General features: G+C 38.2%; 2 protein-coding genes across 10 annotated transcripts in view; one reads left to right on the forward strand and one right to left on the reverse strand.

The window, feature by feature from the left end:
• RPS6KA3 (ribosomal protein S6 kinase A3) overlaps positions 1–14042 on the reverse strand; it is a 1133953-nt gene extending 1119911 nt beyond the window's left edge. For both annotated transcript variants that reach the window (XM_072744446.1, XM_072744453.1), the window contains exons 1-2: positions 13695–14042; positions 6692–6783 (exon numbers count right to left, since the gene is read on the reverse strand). The gene's annotated coding sequence lies outside the window, so the exon portion shown is untranslated. The remainder of the gene's footprint in view (positions 1–6691; positions 6784–13694) is intronic.
• The window catches only part of CNKSR2 (connector enhancer of kinase suppressor of Ras 2), a 274913-nt gene continuing 263997 nt past the window's right edge, over positions 13950–24865 (forward strand). For 5 of the 8 annotated variants that reach the window (XM_025997457.2, XM_025997459.2, XM_025997460.2 and 2 more), the window contains exon 1: positions 13972–14607. In XM_025997457.2, the coding sequence (XP_025853242.1) occupies positions 14544–14607 (64 nt within the window). In that variant the 5' untranslated portion in view covers positions 13972–14543. Of the gene's footprint in view, positions 14608–24865 lie in introns of all 8 variants that reach the window. The other 3 variants (XM_025997461.2, XM_072744443.1, XM_072744442.1) reach the window with 2 other exon arrangements.

Below are 24865 nucleotides of genomic sequence, written 5' to 3' on the forward strand. Positions count from 1 at the left end.
AGGAGGAGTTGTCATGAAATGTGCTCCATTAGAATTGCCAGGGGGACAGACTGTACTTTCCTACTAACAAATGTCCCTTTTTTAATGTGGTTGTCCCTATATTTTCTTATTACATGCAGAAGTCCTTTACTTTCCCCCTGTGAATATGTAAAATGCTTTTCTTTTGAATTCCTAGAATTTGTTTCTATTTACTTATTAAAATTCAAAAGATATATACCCATTGCATATAAAAATGGAATTTAAAAAAAATGCTAGGAAGGAGATAACAATTCCATCCTTGAGGTGTAGAGGAGTTATTTGGAAAAGGCTCCATAGAGGAAGCTACATTTCAATAAAGTCTTGATGAGTGAGAAGAGTACTAGATGAAGAGATAAGAGAAGGAAGAGTGTTTTCTGATGTGGTAAAAAAAAAAAAAAAAAAAAGTATTCTAGGAAATGACCAGAAATAGAGAGGTAAAACTAGACTGGGGTCAGGCTGTAAATTATTTCAACCACCATGCAATGAATTTCAGTCTTTATGCTCTAGTCAGTCACAGCAGAGACTTCTGGTTTTACTTAAAATATTTTTATATGTTTGCTAAAATACATACACAAGATTTAATAATCAAGTAGTATAAAAGGATTTAAATGAGAAAACCATAGTACTTTGCCCCTCTCATGTACTCCCATTTTAAGTCATTTAAGCTGACTGTCACTATTAATAAATTTGCTAATTAGGACATTATCCATGGACTTTCCACCACAGCAGAACAGGATTCAACTAATTTATAACATACCTCTACTGTTCATTCATTCCCCCAATATGATTATTTTCAGCTTCTGAATAGCTTACCATTGTATCTTTAAGGAATATATTTAGATGTTTATTTTCTTTTCCATCAATTCTATAAAGTATCCTATGACTCCTTCCCACATAAGATGAATATACCAGCACTCTCACTTTTCTCCTTTAGTTTTCTTCCCTCCTTGAAATCAACTTTATCCAAGATTAATATACCCACTTCTGTAATTTTTTAAATTATATTTGCTGAAAATATCTTTTTCCATGCTTTTACTTTTCAACCTGCCTGTATCATTATGTTTAGAGCTTTTGATAGACCACATATAGTTGTGTTATGTTTTTTAATTCACTCTGTAAATCTTTTAATTGGTGTACTTACATCATTTGTATGTAAGGTAATTATTAGGTTGGAGCTTAAGTCTGCTGGTTTATTTTTTGTTTTATGTTTGTTCTTTTTTTCATTTATTTTCTTTTTCCTGTCTTCCTATGGGTTACATGAATATTTTTTTAGAAACTCATTTTATCAATACTGTTTTTGAGTGTATATCTCATATGGCTTTTCAGTGGTTGTTCTAGATATTATATATACATAACTTATTATTGACTACTGGTATCATCATTTTACCATTTAAACTTAAGTTTAGAAACCTTACCTCTCTTTGTATGACTTTACTCTCCTCCGTTTATACTGTAATAATCTTATATATATCCTCTACATACATTGAAAACTAATTCAGAACAGTGTTATAATTTTTGCTTCAACAATCAACCATAATTTAGAAAACTCAAAAGGAGAAGGCAAGTTCATATTGTATTTACCCATATTTTTGCTTACCATGTTCTTTCTTCCTTCTGGAGGTTCCTTCTTTTATCATTTCCTTTCTGTTTAGAGAATTTCCTTTAGCCATTTTTTTTAGAGTAGATCTGCTAGCTAAAGTTCTTAGTTTTCTTTCATTTGAAGATATGTTGATTTATCCCTCATTCTTGGAAGATATTTTTGCTGTATATAGAATTCTGAATTCTGGGTTGACAGCCCTTTCAGCATTTGAAAAATGTTGTAACACTTTCTGCACTCTATAGTTTCCTTCCTTTTTTTGCCTTTTATAAGTATTTTTTTATTGTGATAAAATAGACATAACAAAACTTACAACTTTAACCATTTTAAGTGTTAAATTCAGTGCCAGTGGCATTAAGTACATTCACAATGTGGTACAACTATCACCACTATCCACTTCTCAAACTTATCCATTAGAAAATCAACCCCCATACTTCCCTCCCCTACCACCTAATAACCACTATTCCGCTCTATGAATTTGCCTATTCTAGGTACCTCATATAGGTGAAATTATAATAGTAGTCCTTTTGTGTCTGGCTTCTTTTTTACTTAGCATGGTGTTTTCAAAGTTCGTCCATGTTGTAGCATGTTTTGTAACTCCAAATCTTTTTTTTAAAGATTTTATTTATTTATTTATTTATTTATTTATTTATTTATTTGAGAGAGAGAGAGAGAGAGAGAGAGAGGAAGAGACACAGGCAGAGGGAGAAGCAGGCTCCATGCAGGATGCCCGATGTGAGACTCGATCCTGGGTCTCCAGGATCATGCCCTGGGCTGAAGTTGGTGCTAAACCACTGAGCCACCTTGGCGGCCCAAACGCCAAATCTTTTTAAGGCTGAAAAACATTCCATTGTATGTATATGCCATATTTTTTTATATATCCATCTGTTGATGAACATTTGGGTTGTTTCTACCTTTTGACTATTATGAATAACTTTGCTGTGAACATTGGTATACAAGTATCTGATTGAGTCTCTGCTTTCAATTTTTTGGGTATATACTAGAAGTAGAATTGCTAAATCATATGATAATTCTATTTTTAATATTTTGGGGAACTACCAGACTGTTTTCCACAGTGGTTGTACCATTTCATATTCCCATCAGCAATGCACAAGAGTTTTCATTTCTCCACATCCTCATCAGTTATTTTCTTTTTTCATAGCTGCCCACCTAATGAGTGTAAAGTTGTATCTCATTGTGGTTTTCATGTGCACTCCCTTAATGATTAGTGATGGTGAGCATTTTTTCATTTGCTTTTTGGCCATTGTATATCTTCTTGGGAGAAATGTCTATTCAAGTCCTCTGCCCATTTTTTAGATGGGTTGTTGTTGTTGTTTTTTAACTTGTAGGAGTTCTTTTTTATATCCTGGATATTAATTCCTTTTTTAATATTTTATTTTTAAGTAATCTGCACACCCAATGTGGGGCTCAAACTCACAACCCTGAAATCAAGAGTCACATGCTCTACCAATTGAGCCAGCTAGGTGCTCCTGGATATTAATTCCTGATCAGATATATGATTTGTAAACATTTTTGCCATTCTGTGAGTTGTCTTCTCACTTTATAATGTTTTTTAACGCACAAATGTTTTTAATTCATCTATTTTTTTATTTCATTGACAGTGCTTTTGTTGTCATATGTAAGAAATCATTGCCAAATTCAATATCATGGAGATTGTCTCCAATGTTTTCTTCTAAGAGTTTTATTTTTAGCTCTTACATTTATGTCTTTGATCTATTTTGTGTTAGTTTGTGTGTGTGTGTGTGTGTGTGTGTGTTAGTTTTTATATACAGTACAAGGTAAGGATCCATATTCATGTTCTTGCATTTAATTTTTGGGGTGTTTATTGTTGTTGCTGTTGCTTATTAATGTTTCTGTGGGGGGAAAAAGAACTTGGAGTTTCCAGGTAGCCATTTCGCTGACATCCTTCTGGACTCTGGTTCCTGATAAGAAATCAGCTACCAAATTATTTTCCCCCTATTGGTAAGGTATTGCTTCTATCTGGCTGACATATTTTTTCTTTGCTTTTATTTTTCAGGAATTTGACCATGGCATGTCTTGGTGTAGATCTGTTTGGTTAACTTGTTTGGAATTCATTGTCTCTTGAATTTATAGGTTTATGTTGTTTGCTATATTTGGAAAGTTTTTAGCCATTATTTCTTTGAGTCCTTTTTCAACTCTGCCCTCTTTCCCCTCTCCTATAGGACTCCAACAACATGATTGTGGGAGCTATTATTTTTGTACCATAGGTCCCTGAGCCTCTGTTCTTTTTTTTAAATATTTTTCCTCTTTGTTGTTAAAATTTAATAATTTCTACTATTCTATCTTCCAGCTAACTGATTCTTTCCTCAGTCCCCTCCATTCTGCAATTTAGCCTATCCGTTTTTTATTATATTTTTTCAGTTTTAAATTTCATTTGTTTCTTCTTTGTTTTCTATTTATTTGTTGACATTTTCTCATATTTTATCATATGTTTCAAATGTATTTTAATTATTTATTGAAGCATTTTTAAGATAGCTGCTTTAAAATGTCAGATAATTCTAACATTTTTGTTATCTTTTTTTCCCAGTCAATTTGTTATCTTCCTGGTTCTTGGTATGACAAGTGAATTTCATTTGAAATCTGAACATTTTGTGTATCATGTTATGACTCTCTGGATCTAATAATATAAACCTTCTCTTTTAGTTATGACACTGTTCCTGCAGAGGAAGCTAGGGTGCTGGCTTCTTTCTGCCAGGGCTAATAAACGTCCAGTTCCCTATACAGTCTTGATTGACACCTTAGAGTGAGGCTTCTCATTACTTCTGGGCCATGGATGGAGTTCTAACTTCCCTACAGGTTTCTACTAATACCTATGAGGCTGGGAAGGGTAGGAGTTATTTCAATACTTAAGCTCACTATTTGGTCTCTGCTGATATCATGAAGTGGGAGGTATTCTCATTATTATTGGACAGTGATCAAACTCTTTTGACTCTCTACAAGGACTTCTCTGACACCACCCCAGAAGGAAAGGAGACACTCTGTTACTGCTGGGTAGAGGTAGCAATTCAGGCTCCACTGACAATGGAAAAAGGGGGGGGGGATCCCTGGGTGGCACAGCGGTTTGGTGCCTGCCTTTGGCCCAGGGCACGATCCTGGAGACCCGGGATCGAATCCCACGTCGGGCTCCCGGTGCACGGAGCCTGCTTCTCCCTCTGCCTATGTCTTTGCCCCTCCCTCTCTCTCTCTCGCTCTCTGTGTGACTATCATAAATAAATAAAAATTTAAAAAAAAAAAAAAAGAAAAAGGGGGGGGGGGTCATTACTGCCTGGCAAGAATGAGTGTCCCAGTTCCTGGCTTTCTCTCACACCACCATTGAAAGGATATCGGAATGCCCTGCTACAGCCTAGCAAAGTAAAAGTCTTGGCTCCCTACTTCGCCTTTGCTGGCATAGGTGTGGACGGGGTCACAGTTTTTCTGTGGTATTTGGCTGGAGCAGAGTAGTTATTATTTCAGTGTTTTCTACCTTGCTAAGCTGCCCCTTTCCTGATCACTCAGCTAGAGATCAGGCTCTTCTTGGGACTTGTTTGTTTGTGCCTTCCATGTTTCCAGGGTGCCAGCTTCTTCAGCTCTGTGTTATATGAGCAAAAAATTCAAAACCCAGAGAACTCACCAGCGTGTCATTCTTTGGGTCTGAGTTCCCATGCTACTTTACTTTGTCCTTTTTCTTTCAAAGTCTTCTTATGTCTGTTTTATATATAATGTCCACAGGTTTTAGTCTAATTTAGTGGGAGGAATAAGGAAAGGTATCTCTACTTGATCTTTCTGGAAAAAGAAGCCCTCTCCTTAATTTATAAATATAAATCAGATCATGTTACTGACCTGTTTACAAATTTTAATGGCTTTTCACTGCACTTTAAGCTAGTTACCACATAGACTTATAAGATCCTGTATTCTCCAACTCCATCCTATTTCTCCGGCCTCTTATGCCTTTGCCCATTCACTGTTTCAGCCATACTGATTTCCTTTCTGTTCTTCAATCGCCTCCAACTCTTTACTGCCACAAGAACTTCACCCATGATTTTACTTCCCCTTCCGTTGAATAAGCTATTTCTGATCTTTACCTGCTTGAATTTTTCCTCCTTTTTAAAAAAGATATGTATGTATGTATGTATGTATGTATGTATGTATGTATGTATGTATTTTACTTGAGAGAAATAGAGGGAGCTCGAGTGGGGGCCATGAGACAGAGAAAATCTCCTGCAGATTCTGTGCTCGGTGCAGAGTTCGATGCAGGGCTCGATCTCATGACCCTGACATCATGACCTGAGCCAAAATCAAGAGTCACATGCTCAACCGACTGAGCCACCCAAACCGCTCCTACTTGTATTCTTCTATCTTAAGACTGTGCCTAAAAGTCACCTATTCAGAGAAATCTTCTCTCATCACCTTAATGAATTTCCTCTCTCCCTCATTCCAACAATTCTCTATCACTACACCTTGTACATTTCATATCAGTACTTTCTATGATTTGCATTTATGTATTTATATATATATATATATATTGTTTGTTTACTAGTACAGTGTACATTTCCCACCACATTGTAACTCTACAGGATCAGGAGTCATATCCATTATATTCATTAGTTTACCTATGGTGCTTAGCCCATTATCCAATATACAATTGTATATTACATTGCCATCTTATAATCTAGAAAGATCCTTATTTATTTATTCTTTTGGTATACATTCATATTTCTGTATTGTGGAATATACCCAAAATACCTTTGTACATGTCTATCATTTAGCTAGCTACATTATATCAAAAATATCTATTGGTATGCTTTGGTTTATGGGACTGGAAAACAGCAACCATGTTTTGCTCATTTTTCTAATACTGCTTAGCACAGGGCATATAGAGAGTAGATGCTCTTTTTGAAAAATCAATAAATGATAGCTTTGCATTATGCTACAAAGTCTTTGAAACAGTGCTGAAGAAAAACTAATGAAACCAAAATATTTTCAGTACTTAGATCACCAGAATCACTAAGTTTCCTTTCAAAATCAAGAAAATGTCAAAAATAGTGACAAACTTACATGCCTTTCTCTCTTTCTGGATACAGTTCCTGGTCAGTGAAAATAAGTGATTTGTTCCACATGATATGAGCATCCATTATACGCCAATTTTCCTGGAAGTAAATAAAACCCATTTCAGAGAAAAAGACAAAAATCTATGGAGAAAGAAAGCAATCTTCCTTTCCCACTCCCTGTCTTCAATCATCTGTAGACTGTCAGTTATTAACCAAGGATTAAATAATTTGCCATCTACTTGAGCACCTTTTACATTTAAAAAATATGATCTATAGGGATGTACCTGTGAATTTACAAACAGGACCTCTGAACTTATCTAGCACCAATTGTATCAGTTCACATTTGCCACTAGCAAGGAAGACTGCTAAATGTTCAGAGAAAAATGAACCTACCATGAAGGAATTCCCTAAAATCTTTTTTGTAAAAAAATAAAGCTCAGAAGAAAGTATTTAGATCAGGGTTTTTTTTTATCTTGCAACATTAATACAGATTTTTTTGAATTAATTATGTGGTTAACTTAGGGAGCCCAAATAATTAGGGAAAATGCAATCTTTTCCAATTTGAAATCGAGGTACTGGTGCTGCTGCTGCTGCTGCTGGTAATTTACTAGGCCAGGGCTGGACTGGCCCAGTTTATTCAGGCATAGGCTCAACAGAGCTCACTCTTTGGGGGAGTATTTATGGACTTCCTAGATCAGATCTGTGCCAAGTGGTCAAGTAGTACCTCAGCAACAACATGGTGACAGCTGCTAGGTTGGCTTATCACACTTCCATAAATTCAGCTGGTAAGGTGAAAACAACCCCAAATGGATTTAGAAAAGTTATTTACACAGCAATGCAAGATCAGCATGCCCTCAGCTTCACATGTCCCTAGTCCCAGGATGACACCAAACCAGAGGGGCCAAATGATAGATGATACAAGTGGTGGGTTGCTCTGTCATCAAAGAGCAAACTCTAAACTACAGCTGAACAGTTCTTTAGTCTGAAGCTATACCTGAAGCTGATGCCTCACTGGAACCAGCATGGCAAATGAGAAATGGACTTGGGATAGCTCCTCACAAGATTGTGTTGCTGTGTTCCAGAGAAGATCACAGGGCATTCTGCCAAGACATGTGTCATACTGAGGTTGAGTCTTGTCTACATGACCTATGTAGAGATATACAAAATCACCAGAATGCCATGACAAAGCTGTTCTACAATCTCACGAGGAGAGAAGGATTTCAAAGCTAGCTTAGTTTAAAAGGTGCTATCAATCTATAAGCGGCAAAAACATAATCACCTTAGAGTAGGGATCATCATTAGTGTCTGAGACTTTATTCCAAAAGAGTAATGCATGTAATGGTGGTAAATTGGAGAATCATTACCATTCATTGGGGAGCCATCTGAACAAGATAAACACATAGGTGGGCTATGAGGAAGGACAGAGGAAAACCTGACTCATGAAAAAGTTAATGCTCTGTATACCAAGCCCCCCTCCCATTCTGACATCCAGTTCTTTCACAGATCTTAATAAGGGCATGAAAGATATCTAAATTTATAAAACCATCAGATTCTTCTCAGTTCTTATTGGAACAACATAATTTTGGTGCTTCCCACAGTTTTCCATGCCTTTCTACCAGAAATTATTTTATCACGGGGCTACCATATCACTGCATTCTCTTGGTTCCTCCAATAATTCACTGATTTTCTCTTTTTCTTTTGTGGGCCTCCTCCATGGGCATCTTACACTCCCCCTGTCTCATTCATATTCTTGTTTTAGTATGACTCTCAAATCTTTATCTTCAGTTCAAATTGAGTTTCAGATTCATATCTGTGAATGCAGAAACTAGCTACTGCAAATCCCTTCTTGGCTGCCCATAGGCCTCTCATGTTTAGAATGTCCAATACAGAACTAATATCTCAGATTACTTCTGCCTCCCAAATCTGCTGCTTCTATTTTATTTTAGGGGGAGAAGAAATAATTTATTCACTCACTCAAGCTAGAATCCTGGGAATCATTTTCAATATTGTTCTTTTCCTAACCTCTCATTTCTAATCAATCACCAAGCTCTGAATATTTATTTAATCTGTCCCCTTCTCTCCATCTCTACCTCTACTATTCTATTTCTGTCCCAAGACATCTATTCACTAGTCTATTGTCACATCTTCCAAATCGAGCCTCCCCATAATGTCCCTCTCAAATCTATGCTCTCCATAGTTGCCAGTCAATGTAAAACATAAATATATAAATATGAGCAGTTCATTGCTGAAAATTCTTAGATAGCTCTATCTTTAAGTTATGTTTTTTTTTAATTAATTTTTATTGGTGTTCAATTTACCAACATACAGAAAAACACCCAGTGCTCATCCCGTCAAGTGTCCACCTCAGTGCCCGTCACCCATTCCCCTCCAACACCCGCCCTCCTCCCCCCTTCCACCACCCCTAGTTCGTTTCCCCGAGTTAGGAGTCTTTATGTTCTGTCTCCCTTCCTGATTTAATTTGAGTTTTTTCCCCTGATCTGGCTATTATCTACCCCTCCCATTCTATCTACTGTCACCTCTCACTTTGCTTTTCAAATTCAGCCTTCTAGGTATCTCCACACAGTACTCTGTAACTTTGTTCACACTGAACTGCTTACAAGGTCTTTTCTGTATTTGTTCGGTTGCCATCCTTTAAGACCTACAATAGTCATTATCTCCTCCAAATAGTCTTCCCCTCAGTAGTTAGGTACTCCTCTGCACATAGTACTGGGCACATCTATCATGGCACTTATCACATTATCCTATTATATTAACAGTGAATGTTTCTGCTCCCCTTAACAGGTTATGAGCATCTTGGGTTATCTTTGCATTCACAAAATCAAACTAATTTTTTTGATCAAGGCATACAATTTGGGCCAGCATATTGGTAATGTTCAAAAAATTTTTGTTGAAAACTTTTATATGCTCTTAATTAATGGCTGCAAAGTACACCAGAAATTTCCCAGATAGGCAAGGGCTTAATGTGTTAAAAAAAAAAAAAAAACAAAACTAGGTTTCCTAATCTAGGTGGACTCTGGGATTTTTATTATACTATGATTAGTACAGCAGGGAATATCTGGAAAGAGTCCTTTAAAAACTCTATTGGGATAACCTAAACTCAAGCCATTTTCTCTTTACTGAGAGATGATTGCTGTGAATCTTGGTCTGCAAAGGACATGGCTTGATTTAATACAGTTTACCCTAGAGGCAGAACAGCAAAGAAAGAATTCTACTAATTTAATTATAGTCTCTGGTGCTTCTCCCTGATAATCTAAAGGGAGGTTTGGCCCAGAGCAGCACACTTATGGCCCTATTTACATTTAAAGGTCTCTTCCTACTTGATTCCTTGACTACTGGAAGCATGGATAGATTGTTATCCGGTAGTTATATCAGAGGCTTTGGTTATTTACTCATAGCAGTTAGTTGAAATTGCACTGCAAAAAAAGAAAAAAGAAAAAGAAAGCATTGTTCCAGAAATTTTGCCGGGCCTTCTCTGAAGTAATTTTCGTACACTGTTTTTGAGAATAACTTGTATTTTGTTTTATCATTACCAGTCTTATCAGAATTGCCTAGCTAATTTTTCTGATCAAGGTATACAACTTTGTGCCAGCAAAGAACACCTACTTTTGAAATTACAGATAATGGTGGAAAATAGAGGGCTCCTATCCTTTCCTGTATTTTAGGACATGGACTACCCTCATACCTGTTCTCTCTGTGTTGTCACTTCTCACTTATCATTCAAAAGTAAAAGATAAGACATTTTGTCTATATGTTAAATAGCTTAAAACATTAAAATATGTCTTGCATGGCAGTCTAAGGTCTGACTCAGAGCTAGCTTCTTAGTAAAAGAAATGGGAACTGACAATTAAGGGCTCTATAAAATAACGTAGGTTGGAAAATGTGGAGGTTAGAGATATTCAGCTTGTAACTCTTAGAAGAAACATTCACATTATTTACTCCTGTCTATGGCCTCAAAGAGACAAAGGCTTGAAGGTCTTTCCAGTGGAATGCTTCCTTCCCTATCTGACTCAAACCCTAAGAGTCAGAACCATTAATCACCTGGATTCCAGTCAGAGGACCTTCGTAAATTCTACAACTCAAGTACTTTAGACTCATACATATTCTATAAAATCTCAACTGAAAAGATCTTGGTCAAGAGATTTTAATTTTTTCTTGAAATCTAGAGGGAGAAGAATGAAAAGGCAAAACTGTAACAATTGGATTAAAAGATTATTTAAAATGATCTTTTTTGGATATGGCTGCAAACATCTCACAAGTTTTAGTTCTCCAATTAATTTAATTAACTTAGCATTTACCCTCTGCCTGTTTCCCAAAAGAATCCAAGTTTGTTTCCAAAGAATCAGTTTGGCTTTTCTGTCTAGGCTGTTAAACTATATATGATATCACATCATTTATATGTTTTGATGTGTATTTTATGACAACATACCTTTTACCCCTAATCTTTGGGATTGTGTTGTACATTAAGAGAAAGCAAAGTTAGGCTGCCACAGTTTGTATGTAATGACGTGACATTATACTTACAAACATGGGGCAAGACATTAACATTTTGAACAATAGGCAGAATATAAAAGCTAGTTTATTTGAAAGGTTGTGGAAAGAAAATTGCAGGTAAGATTTAGCAGAGTCATTTGGAGTTAAGAAAAAAAGGGTGAAGGCAATGATGATTTATTCCTTTTTCTTCTCTTTATATTAAGGATATTTGAGTGAATAGCCAGTTATGCTCTGAACTAATTAAATGAAGTAATTAATGCCTATTATATTGTCAAAATTAAAGGCAAATTATTGTGTGTGTGTGTGTGTGTGTGTGTGTGTGTTTTGTAGGGGAAACCTAATGGAGGAGAACTTAGGACAAATACCCAAGGCCTTGGTGAACTCTATAAGATAGTCCACACCAACATTTTGGCTCAGTCATTCTTAGTTCTTAGAATTATTTTAGTTATCTCAGGTGATCGGACTAAATTCCTTACTGTAACATAAATAGAAGAATATGTACAACTTAATTCTGATGTAGGGTCTTCCTTAAAATCCTCTCTCCCTGGGATCTTTTTCCTTCATCTTCTTTGGCACCAATCTTTTCATGAAATACGTATTTTTTTTATTTTACTGCCTCCTGATCTTTGACATTTTTTTGATTGATACTTTATTCATTATGCAAACAATATCTCACTCTAAACTTGCTTGCAATATATAGTCCGGTTGCTAATCATGTAAGCCCAGTTAGAATATGCAGTTTGGCGTTTCAGCCAAGTTTGGTCACTTCCTACATTCTCACAGTTGCTGACCAGGAAACTTATGGTGAGTGTCAGACTCCTTTGTGGTTAAACTTTCAAACAAGACATACTCAGTAAACATTCAATGTACCTTCTCCTTCCAAAGTACTGTTAAGTTTACAATACTGTTATAAATCTTACTAGTCTTAAAAGCTCATATTCTGAAATCACCTTAACTTGGTATTACAATCATGCATCGTGACCTCAGAAAAATTACCCTCTTTAAGCCTTATTCATTAATTCATTCAACATTTATTGAACAGTGTGTAATAAGCTCTGGGAAGAGGAAGTGAATGTGATAGCCAAGGTTTTCTCATCTGTAAAATGTGGCTGATGACAGAGCTGTTTTGAGGATAAAATGTATGTAACATACGTAGCACACTGCTCAATATATGTTGTTATTATTAGCAGTGATTATTTTGATAAAGTAACTTTTCACATCTCCCTATGACTGTAACTTCCAATGATTCACAATGGATTTGTATCCATTCCTTTTCTGAACATAAAGCGACTCTATAAATTGCTGATGCTAAAAATCATCTTTTCTAGAAAATACTGATGCAATATTCTGAGACTCAATTGGAATATAAGCACTCCAAAATGCCTTTCACACCTGATTAGCCAAGAAAAAACTGTAAATCACAACCATGATCTAGATTGTGAATGGAAGGTGCTATACAGGTATACTCTGAAGCTAGACTTGTCTAAATAACCTTCTAAATTTCTTCCCATATACTTTTAAGTTTGTTTTATTAGAAAAATAAGCAAGCATACAGACGGGCCATCTTAAGTTTTACCTGGCTTGTATCACTAGCCTGAAAACCTCAAAATATTTTAACTACTGTGGTTTCAGTTCTTTGTGTGTGGGGGCAAGGGGGGAGGGGGGGTGTCAACTCAAGCCAGTTGAGAAAAGTGGCAGTTCACGCAACAGAACTAGAGAAAATGGGTTACTGTGGGAAACAAATCAATGGCAAAACCAATCAACATTAGTGAAATGGTCACAGAAATAAAATGAGTTTCTCTCTTATTCAATGGGTCTATTTTAGAAGGACAAAAAAAAAAAAAAAACACCCATGTCTCATGGTGGTAGAGAGTTTAGAGAGTTTGCATCTATATTTTCTAGGATTATCTGTCATTTAAACTGAAGCCTCATTAGGCAACTGTCTTTTACTAAGGGTTGCGTAGTAGCCTTTATAAGATTTTTGAAGAACATGAGTTTTGAAGGATCGTGTTTAACATTTGCCACTCATTTTAAATCCCAGCGTTAGCCCCTCAGTATTCATACAGGATTATCTGAAAACAAAGGGACATCCCCTAAAATAGGTACTGGGCGCTCACGGCTTTGAAGGGGTTGGCCGAAAACCCGACAGTGAGCCCTTCAAATGGCACGTGGGGCCGAGCCTGTCTCAGTGTCAGCGCGACCGGCGCCTGCAGGTTCCAGGCTGCACGCCTGACTTCCCAGGCCCGGGGCACCACCGGGGCGGTCCGACAGCACCGGCCCTGCTGCCTCGTCATCGCTGCGTTTCTGGCTGGCGGCGCGGGCTCGCGTCCGCGGCATTCCACGCCCCCGAGTTGAGCAGGCGTGCGCGGGGCTCGGGGATCACCTCGGAAGCCCACTCAAGCCGCGGGGAGGGCGTGAGCGAGGAAAGCCCGCGCTCTCGCTGTAACCCCCGCGCTCGCCGGTGGCCCCCCTCCCCCCGGCGGCGGGGCCACAGGTACCTCCTCAGCCGCCTGAGCATTCAGCGTTCAACTGGTGGGCGGCCCGTCCCGCAGCCTCCACGTCCGCTGAGAGGCCCCCTCCGAGCCGCCCGCAACTGACTGACTGCCCCGGGGCCGGGACTCGCGCCGACGCCGCTGCGCAAGCGCTCCTAGCGCGCCTCTGTCCCGGGGCGGCTCGCCCGGCGGGAACGCGAAGCCGCCAGCGGCTCGCACCTGCCTGACTGACAGGCAGACCCCGGGCTCGGGCCTCGTGCCGGAGCGCGCACGCGCCTCGCGCGCCTGCCGTCGGCCCCGGGGGCGGGACCGCGCGGCAGCGAGCAGGCGGGGGGCTTGTGGCGCGCGCGCCCCGCACCCGAGGGCTGCGGAGAGATATTTTGGGTGGCAGGAGGCCCCTCGTCATTTCCGCCGGGCAGCTTGTGGTGCCCGGGGCTTCACTCCCGCGCGCGAGGCGAGCGGGCAAGTTGGTTGCGGGCGTGCGGCGGCGGCTCCTTTTCTCAGCGCCTCGACCCTCGGCAGTGCAAGCCATGAACTGAAGCCCTGGAGGGACGGAGAGCCGAGCCGAGCCGAGCGGCGGAGCAACAGCAGCACCCGCCACTGCGGGGACCGAGCAGAGAGTCCGCACCGAGCCGCGACCCCGGAGCGGTTCTCTCCCCGTCGCCGCTCCCGCCGCTGCTGTCCGCCGTTTGCTGAGAGACACTGCAGCCGCGAGACCCGACACACAAAAGCCGTCTCTCGCCACCCGCCCAGCGAGGCAGCGGCCGGCGACGGACCCCACCTGAGGGCGACTCGGGCTGCCGAGTTCGTTTTGTGTCTCATCTGTGTGCCCCGCGCGGTAGCGACCCCGCGCCCATGGCTCTGATCATGGAACCGGTGAGCAAATGGTCTCCGAGTCAAGTCGTGGACTGGATGAAAGGTAATGCCCGCTGTGCGGAGGCGAGGCGGTCCCGGGCGCGGGGTCCCGGCGCGCGACACGGAAGGGCGCCTGCCGCGGCCGAGCCCGCCATCGGGGCTTCTGCTGCCTGCGGGTGGTGCGCTGGGGGGAAGGGGGGCGGAGGTCCTCCGGGCCGGCGGGGGCTCGGGATCCCGACCTCCTATTGTCTTCGGGGGTCGCTCCCCAGCTAGAGAGGGGCGCGGAGAGCGCTGGGGTTGCCGGCGCGCCCGGGTACGGTTAGAAGGCGGGCCGCGGAATGCCGGCACCTCTCGCCTCCTCCTCGCTCCTCACGGCGCCCCTAGGCCGGGAGGACGTGGCGACCCTTGTCTCTCTGCTCGGGGAGGAGCCCCCCGGGACCTGCTCCTTTGCTCGTTCCTTCCCGGGCCCCTTTGTTCCTGGAAAACCTAACGCCCCCTCGGTGGCCGCTCCTGCCAGGTGCCTTTTGCGGCGGCAACTCTCCCTACAACTTTTAAGCCCATATAATGGGGTCAGGACGTGGCTGCCCGGGTTTGGACCCGGGGAACTCCCCCAGTTCGGGCTGAGGATGCTCGGCGGATGCGCTACTTTGGGGGAAAGGAAAACATGCTTCCCCTGGGACAGCATCCGCGCTGGTATCTGTGGGCTCCCTCCTGCGCAAATGCCCGGCCCCCTCCCCTCCCGACCCCCAAGTCCTTTGCCTCCTCCTCTTCACGCCAGTTGACATTTTGGACGTCAAGGCTTTTTATTAGGTGCTCAACGCCAGGGGTAAGGTGATGCGCATTCAAGTGCCCCCTCATTTCTTCCATCTTGAAGGCTCGCCCCTTTTTTTCCCTGGCAATTTCTAACAACCACAGTTGGAGACACTCGCCCTCCTAGTCGCAAACGTGGGCTTTTTCTTTAGTCCCTGGGCTTTCCTGCCTCACTGTCTCCCTCTGTTGTCTGAGTTAAGGGGCTTGTAGAAGACCCCCCACCAACCCCCGCCCAGGACCGCTGCCTCCCCACCAACCACCAAGATTCCTAAGATTTGGGGAATGCTGACAGGGATGGATGGGATGACATAAAGAATTCCTGGCCACACTTGGGAGAGGTTAGAGCTTTGCTTCTGGTTCTTCCTAGGCACACACTCTAGGTAGATTAGTCAGGGGCCAGAGGCTTATCATTTGCGAAAATGCGCGTTGCGAAGCCGAGGGAGCCCTTCTGGGGGCTTGCTCAGCAGACTGACTTTCTAAGCTCCACGTACTTAAGAACGAAAGGTTGGGTGATTGGAAATGATTAAGACTGACTGAGAGAAACTCATTTTATTTCCTCCTTGTCTGGACCTTTTCGGCCTCTTGCTTATTCTTATGGATTTTCCTTTATGCATTTGCTTTCCTTTTAATTCCCTTACTTGCCCCCTTTATTTTTCATTTAATTAGGTCTTTTTTCGTTTCCAGTATGTGAAAAGTGCTTCGTAACTGCAAAGAACAGTACACATGAGAGTGTATTGAATTAAGTAGAATTAATTATCAACTGCCCCCCTGTGTGCGGTGCATTGTGCTAAGGTGCCATGGGTGCCATGACTAAGATAAAGTCCTGCAGTGGCTCATCTTTTCTGTTTCTTCTCTTCGTATTTGCTATTGAAATTACGCTTTCCTAGATTCCCACCAACCCCCAACCCCTTTGGATTGTCAGAGACAAACATCTGTCTTCTCAGTCATGGAAGAAAGAGCCAGGCTGTAAGCAAGAAGCAAGAATGCTTCATTAAAACCCTTTCTTTGAATTTGCTTAAAAGGTTACTTTGTTTTGAGTCTGTTACTGAAATACTAAACAGAAAGCTATCTTGGCTCCACGGAAGTCTGATTACCTTCAGAGACTACCTCTCACAAATTCCCATGATGCTTGAGTGAGTGATGCATACTCCATCTTCTTCACCTCCACCCTCCCAGTATAATCTTGCAGTTTCTTCTTTCCCAACAGTTTAGGTCCAATGAAGCAAGTAGAACATATGATGCACATATTCTGACACACGTTATTAAATTTCCAGTACAGTAGTCCTTTAAAAATCTCTCCAGCCCTTTAAAAATTTCTCCAGCCTAAAATGCAGCATCTTTGAAGTTGGGCTAACGTTGTTAGCTGTGATTTTAAATGATTGTTATGTGTAAGTTGAGTAACTTATTTTCATACCTGTTGGTGATGAATTTTAGAGCTATTTGAAAAAAAAATCAAGCAAGTAGCCAAGATAGAATTTACACATTTTTGTACACATTAGACTGGAAGAGAAAAACTGATATCATTATCTGTATATTTTAAGTCTCAAACTGCTTACTGCTGAAATTTTTATGATCTTCATATAAATTTAAGATAACAGAAAATAAGATTTTAAAGAATAGTTGGTTGAAATGAACAGTTCCTCAACTTGTAATTACACTGCTACCTTAATTAATTTATCCTCCCTACCTCTTTCCCCAGATGAACTTTATAAGTAAACACATAAAAAAAAACCTTTTCATCCTTTCTTCAGATGCAGTTATGTTTAAAAGTCAACTAATTTAGGCTGTAGCTTTGGAATAGCCAAACTTTGGTGTTGTATAATGTATAGTGTTACAAAGGCAATAACACAGAATGAACAAGACTTGAACAACTGCAACATTGTGGGAGTTCTTCAAAGCATGCTCCTAATGTGACAGTTTCATCATCTTTAACATTTAAAGCATATAGCATATGCTTTTAGCTAGTCACAATCATAAATAGTTATGACTCTATTTAGTAAGGTACATGCGTTATGCTCTTTCTAGGGTGTTTTTCTCCTCACTAAACAGAAAAGGAGACATTAAGCATATAAAAATGGCATGGCTATATGTTTATGCTTCCAGACAATTTATATAAGTGGTATAGAAATTCAGCAGAGAAGGAGATGAAGGAAAAAAATGAGCTGATGAGATTAAGCTTCGGTATCATGTATTCAAAATTATTTACGAAGGACCATTTGTGCATTGCAATTCATTTTGATCTTTTATATTAAAATATATTTGAGAGAGTCAAGCATTAAATTTATATATTAATTATTACTAAAGATATAAGGAAACACTTGCAATTTTTTGCTCACCCCCGACTCCACTATTTGTAAAATCCAGTACCCACTGAGTTTTCATCTAACAATAAAATATTGCTGTGACACAGTGTCAATGTTAGTTCCAGTAAATATATGAACTTCCCATGAGTCGGTAAAATAAACAGTTACATTCCAGATATCTTATAGTACATCAGGCTATTTGGAAATATAGAACTTCAAAATTAATTTTATAAAAATATTTTTTGAAAAAATCAAAGACTCCTCATTTAACATTTGAAACAACCCTTTTTTTCAGTAGGAAATTACATGCAATCCTCTTGCAGTTTTGACAAAATTATAAAATGTAAGCCTTTTTAGAGTAAAAGCAAAGCCTTTATTAGAAAAGCTGTAGGTAGAAAAGTAGGCCAATAACAGTTTCTAATTTTTGCTCAGTGTATTACTTTAAAACACATCATATCTCAGCTCTTATCTATTCACTTGAAGGGCCTATACAATACTATGTAACCTGCAGTTGTTTGCATTTACTTTTTGTCCACTGAAATACAGCAAAAGTGTCTGAACACTTCAGGCCCCTATTATTAGCTTCATTATTAATTTTTCTTGTCCATGTCACACCCAATAATTCTAGTTTTCTTCTCACACTTTTTCCAACTTGGAAACTCCTTCAAATATCTATATGACTAAGATAAAGTTATTTTCTGCGAGCAGCTCCCTTCATGACATTTTTTCTAGTGATCTTGAATCCCTTTCTTGATAAAATAAAATGAATTATTGTTTTCAGAGTCAACCAACAGACCCTGCGCTGCTGGTCCTCTCTTATGGTCTCTGTGACTTAGCTCTTTCTACTCTTATAGGATGATACCTAAAATCTAAATTTTTAAGATATCCTTTTCTCAAACCATGCCACAATTAACTGTTCTGCCCTTTTCTGTTTGCTACAAACCATTTTCTTTGAAAACCATCCACTGACTTCTACATTCTGTCTTGATGACTCAGCCATCTTCAGGATAGAAAATGAAATACATTATTTTAGGTATGAAAAACAAAGATAAAACCATCACTTTGCATACAGCTATACAAAAGACTAAAATGCAATGATGAAATAAGGTCTATTTATTACAAAAATTAAATGCTACAAAGGAGAATGTATCTGGTAAGATATTTTGACAGGCACATTGTTCTCAAGTAGTCCCCCCACCATAGGACCTAGAGCTGAGGTTGAAATTTATTTTATTAAGATGAAGGAAAAAGTCAAGTTTTTCAGTTAATCTGTCTGAGGTGGGGGGGAGAGGAATAATTTTCTGTCAGGAACATGAAAAGTATGCATTGTAAGAAAAAAATATATTAAACTTACATGATCAAACTGGTCCTATAATTTTGAAAAATTGTTTTATTTCCTCAATCATAGTGTGACTAGATAGTCACCAACAATTACCTACTCTGGATTTGACATTTTTTGAAACTGAATACTTCACACAAAGAAAAAATTTGCCTTTTCTGTATGTAGAGTTTAGTTCACAAGAAATATTTTATTTATACTGCTATTAACATTTGCTTCTTAAGGTAACACTCATGATTTAGTGCAGATTAGGAAAAAATAATATGTTTATGTAGATATATTTTGGTGCTTAGAGATTATTTACTCAATACTTCTATATAGAAGGGGTTTTAATGGATTGTTTTAAATAAATTATTCTCTGCTTTGGGGGAAATTAGCCTCTGTAAGGGATGGCAGTGACATTGACACACCTAAGCCAAAACAGAGACAGCTCCCAAATAGAACATTTGCTAAATTTTAAAAATGTTTGTAGTATGTATACAAGCACCAGTGGAAAGACAAGATGATGCTTTTAATAAGTCAGGAAGGAATCCATGAAAAAGGTGGGGTTTTAGCAACTCTTTATACAATTTGTTTAACTAAGGCATATTCTAGATGGATGTAGTTTAAAGGCACCGCAAGAGACTTTGGAGTTGAGATGGGGTGATTAACCAGAACGGTTGTGTCTAGGTTTGTCTGGTTGAAGGAGAGAGGTGGGCAGCAGAGGGAAAGCAAGGGAGGAGCCATGAGTAGGTGGCACAAAAGTACAAGAACAAATCTGCATTTCACAAAGACAATAAAACTCTCATCATGTCCTGAGTTTAAATAAATACCACATTATAAAACTTTGGTTGCCAAAAATAAGCCCACAAAGAATGTGTATTGAATTAGTACAGCTGTTTCAAATCTGTTTCTCAGGAATAATTTGGAAATAATGTTAAAGTGAGTTATTTTGAAGATTAATTACATCATTAACATTGTGTCGTTGGATATTTAGAATTTTACACATCCAAATTGTTATATGAAGAATGAAGATAGACTTTTAAATATTGATATTGTTCTTAAAGCAATGATAAAGTATCATTTTCATGTATAGCATAATGATCTCAGATTAGGACTTAAATTTGTTCTTAATGACTTTTAGCTTTCTATGTGACTTCCCTACAGCACCTCAACACATAAGGTTTATTGTGAAAAATGAAGGATTCGTTTCTTTAAAGAGTACTAGAAGGATGGATCATCTGTACTAATTTAAGAGAAGGAAGGGAGAGTAAATAACTTGAAAAAATGTAGCTTAAGCTTTTTATCTTTTAAGATTTTGTCATAGTTTAGTGTCTGGCTAAAGAAAAGCAAGTGTAGTCTTCACTACAGGATCATTGTGTTGAATAACATTCAGTGAGTGAATTCACAGTTTTCATGCATAGCATAGGCTTGTGTTCCCCAAAATGGAACATTTCTGTGGTTGTGGGAGCTAAATGATCAAAAGAAGACAAAGAGTTGATTTTTGCTAAGTATTGTAAAACATTGTTTTTGTATTAAATACAGATATTAAATTCATGGTGTAGAAAGCAAAATTGGCATGATTTTAAAGATGAGACTAGAGGCTTAACAGGAATGTTAGGCTTCCAGCAAGCTGTTTCAAGCTGCATTTCCCAGACCTTCCAGGGTTATGAGTAAACTTCATTCAGCAATTATGGATACATATATCAGTGGAAAAATTTGAGAAGTGCTGGCTTGGGTTTAGAAGAGGTAAAGTTAGTGTATTTCCTACTTTTCTCCTGTTACAAGGAACAAAATATTATCTTTTCAGTCAAGGTCATGATAATTATAGCATATTACTTTTTTGTTCGTTGATTTGTTTTCTTGATCCATAATCCTATAGTCAGGATAAACTTCTTGGGAATGTTTCTCATCTGATCCTATCCTCTCACTTCTCACTTCCATCAGCTTAAAAAGTTCAATGGCTTTTCATTGTTTTTAGAATAAAAATCAAAGTCCTTGATATGGCACGTAAGACCATTGAAGGTTTGGCTTTTGCCTTTGAAGTAAGCCTTGTTCCTAGCACTAGTTACACTGACCTTTCGATCTTGTTTGCCTACTCCTGGGCCTTTGCACTTAATACAGGTTTTCTTGTCTCTTTTCTTCACCCAGTTAAGTCCTACTCATTCATCTAATCTCAATCCTTCCCTTCTGTGCCTCAGAATAGCCTTCTCCATTCCCCAAGTCACATCAAATCCTCAGTTATGCTCTCTTGGTACCATTTACATCTTTGTCCCATATGCCAATTTTATTTTTACATTAATTTCTATGGTTATTTGTTGAGGGCAGGGACCTCATCTTATTTGCATTAACAATGCCTAAGAAAGTATGTGATGAAGAGTAGGCATTCAGAAAATATTTGTTGAAGGAAGGGATACATAAATATTCACAAATTACTGGTCTGTCAGCAAATCTGCTTTCCTAAATGACAAAGCATGTAAAGTCTCTTACAATGCTCTAGTGGATAATTCAATGCCAAGTTGTATATTGTGTGCCAGAATACAGTAGAAGTGGGGTTGCTTTAATTCATACTTGTGTTTCTCTAGTCAATTCAGTGACCTAAATCATGGTTTAGATTCATTTCGTTAAGAAATGTTAATATTTTCAATGAATCTACAATACTTCTGTGTTTAAGCTATAAATATTATTTGCTGATGTCACTTAATAGGCCAACACAATAGGCAAACATTACTTAAAAATTAAAACATACTCCTGAAGAATTTATTTTTTCATACAAATTTTCTAATTGTTTCTTCATTCCAGTGGTTTTAAAAGAACTCTATTTTGTTTTTTTTTTAATTTTTATTTATTTATGATAGTCTCACACACACACACACAGAGAGAGAGAGAGAGAGAGAGAGGCAGAGACACAGGCAGAGGGAGAAGCAGGCTCCATGCACTGGGAGCCCGACGTGGGATTCGATCCCGGGTCTCCAGGATCACGCCCTGGGCCAAAGGCAGGCGCCAAACCGCTGCACCACCCAGGGATCCCAAAAGAACTCTATTTTGGAATTGATAGTAGAGTGAAACTGATAAAATGCCTTAGGTTTCTCCTCTTATAAAAGAAAAAAAAAACTCATGTAAGAAGTTAAAATGTATTTTTCTGTTGTGAGTAGAAAATACCCTTAGTTAATGTGAATGATAAAATGGAAAAATAGCTTTTTTATTTAATAAGAACCATTATCTTTATTATAATTAATGTTGAATTTATATTTTATTAATAGGAATAAAACTAAGATATCTAAAAATGTCTCTTAAATCAGCATTTCTTATATAATTTTCCATCCCTTCTGATTTTGAAAAATGAATTTTAATTTTTTAAAGTAAATATAAATTTGAGCTTATTTTTGAAGGGTACTTATTAAGAACCTACATAGGGACTTATTGTAAAGTGTAACTTTTTGAATATATGTGCCTCATATGGATTTCTTTGTTAATTACATGCTACTGGAAAATCAAGTAGCAAGTAATAGGAGATTTTTCTAATAAAGCAAGTCCCTCCTCACAAATTTATAATGGTTACAGTATAAATCAGAATAAGCAAAATTTTTAAGACTTTAACTTAGCTTTTTGCAGATGTTAACTTTTAATAAAACAGTCTTAACCTCAGGCCTTAACCTAAGACCTTCAGTCTTAACCTTTCAAGCTAGTACTATAAAACAATGTGTTGTAATTGTGCCCTGATTACAAATAACTACTCGATATGATAGAAGTTTTTAGACTTTAAAGATGTATTTAATTTCTTATTTGATTTCAATTTAAATCACAATCATTCTAATAAAAATTTTCATTAACTTAATCCTACTCTTGGAATTTCAGGAAAGAAAGGGTTATGGGTATTTGCATAGATTTATTGAATCTTAAATTTTACTAAGCACAGTACCTGCTATTTTAGTTTTCTGAGTTCATCTGTTGAATACTTTATCACAAAGTATTCACAAAGTAAAAATGTTTTAAAAACCAAGAGTTTAAAAAAATAAAATAAAAGCCAAGATTTCTTAAATAAACCAAAATTCACAATGGCATTAATGTATTATAATTTGCCAAGATGAAAACGCCATTATATCCATTACTGAGTATCCAAAGAAAACAAAAATACTTATTTGAAAAGTTATGTGCCACGATGTTTATTGCAGCATTATTTACAATAGCCAAGATATGGAAGTAATCTAAGTGTTCATCAACAGATGAATGCATAAAGAAGATATGATACACACAGACACACACACAGGAGTATGACTCAGCTATAAAAAAGAATGAGATTTTACCATTTATGATAAGATGAATGGACCTAGAAAATACTGTGTTAAGTGAAATAAGTCAGAGAATGACAAATATATGATTTCACTTACATGTGGAATCTGGAAAACAAAAAAGCAAACAAAAATACACAGACTCAGAAATACAGAGAACAAACCATGGAGATGAAAAGTACAGCATAAACTATGAAGTCAATAATATTGTAATAATATTTTATGGTGATGGATAGTGACTACAATTATAGTGGTGATCATTGTATAATGTATAGAATCGTTGAATCATTATGTTGTACACCTGAAACTATTAAAAGATGTCATTTATACTTCAATAAAAATGTTTTAAAAAATTACATAATTAGTATCAAGTATTACACACTTATCTCTCTTTTTTTTTTTTTTTAGAGAGGGGAGAGAGAGAGAAAGAGAAGGAACAGAGGGAGAGAGAATCTTAAGCAGGCCCCTCACCGAGTACAGACCCCAACACAGGGCTCATCTCAAGACCCTGAGCTCATGACCTGAGCTGATATCAAGAGTCAGGCACTTAACCAGCTGAGCCACCCAGGCATCCCAACACACTTCTCTCTTTTATATTTACTTGACATTAATATTCATGTAAATTAGTCTGATTAAGTAGATTGGAAAGCATTGTGATAAGGTAATAATAAGAAGACACTACATTGTTAGTTGCTCTTTAATTTTGCCCAATATCCTTTTTGTTTGTTTGTTTGGGTTTTTTATTTTGTTTTAGCTACATCTGCTATTTTTAAAATGGGCTTGCAACATGTTTTTTCTTAAATAATATCTACAACAAATCAATGGAGGGCTGGCTTTGATCCTGGATTTTACTTTTTTCAACTTGCTTATCATAAAGGAATCTATTTTCTAGCAAACTGTTAGACTTACAATGTGACTAACCAATAAAATATTGGCCTTAAGTAATTATGCTAAATTATTAATTTCAACATTAGCTGAATTCTTATTATAATTTTGCTATGTTGGGATGCCTGGGTGGCTCAGCAGTTGAGTGTCTGCCTTTGGCTCAGGGCATGATCCTGGGGTCCCGGGATCGAGTCCCACATCGGGCTCCCTGCATGGAGTCTACTTCTTCCTCTGCCTGTGTCTCTGCCTCTGTGTGTGTGTCTTATTAATAAATAAATACATAATCTTTAAAAAATAATTTTGGTATGTTTCACATATATATACATGGGAGTTTATTTCATATCTTTTTGCCCCCAACCATCCATATTATCAAAATGTTTGACACTCCTGGGGATTTGTGATTTTTTTTTCCTGGCCAAGCAGAAAATTCATATTTTAATTTCGTGTAATTCATTTATAAGCTTTCAAAACAAACCACTGAGCTGTTAAAAATATATAAAAGAAAAAGGTTATAGAGGGTTTTTTTGTTAATGGAGCTTAAAATAGACGTAGTCTCGTTGCTGGTTTTTCTAACTACTTGCCAGAACCTACAGGATTTTGAGTTCAATGTGATAAAGAACCAATATGCATGGAAGGGCTTAGCTGCTTCTTCCTGATTTCCCTCCATAGTAGTGCCATGGTGAGTCTGGTGGCAGTCTCTGTTGACATCATTAT

This window comes from Vulpes vulpes, chromosome X, assembly GCF_048418805.1.
Source record: "Vulpes vulpes isolate BD-2025 chromosome X, VulVul3, whole genome shotgun sequence".
Classification (NCBI taxonomy): domain Eukaryota; kingdom Metazoa; phylum Chordata; class Mammalia; order Carnivora; family Canidae; genus Vulpes; species Vulpes vulpes.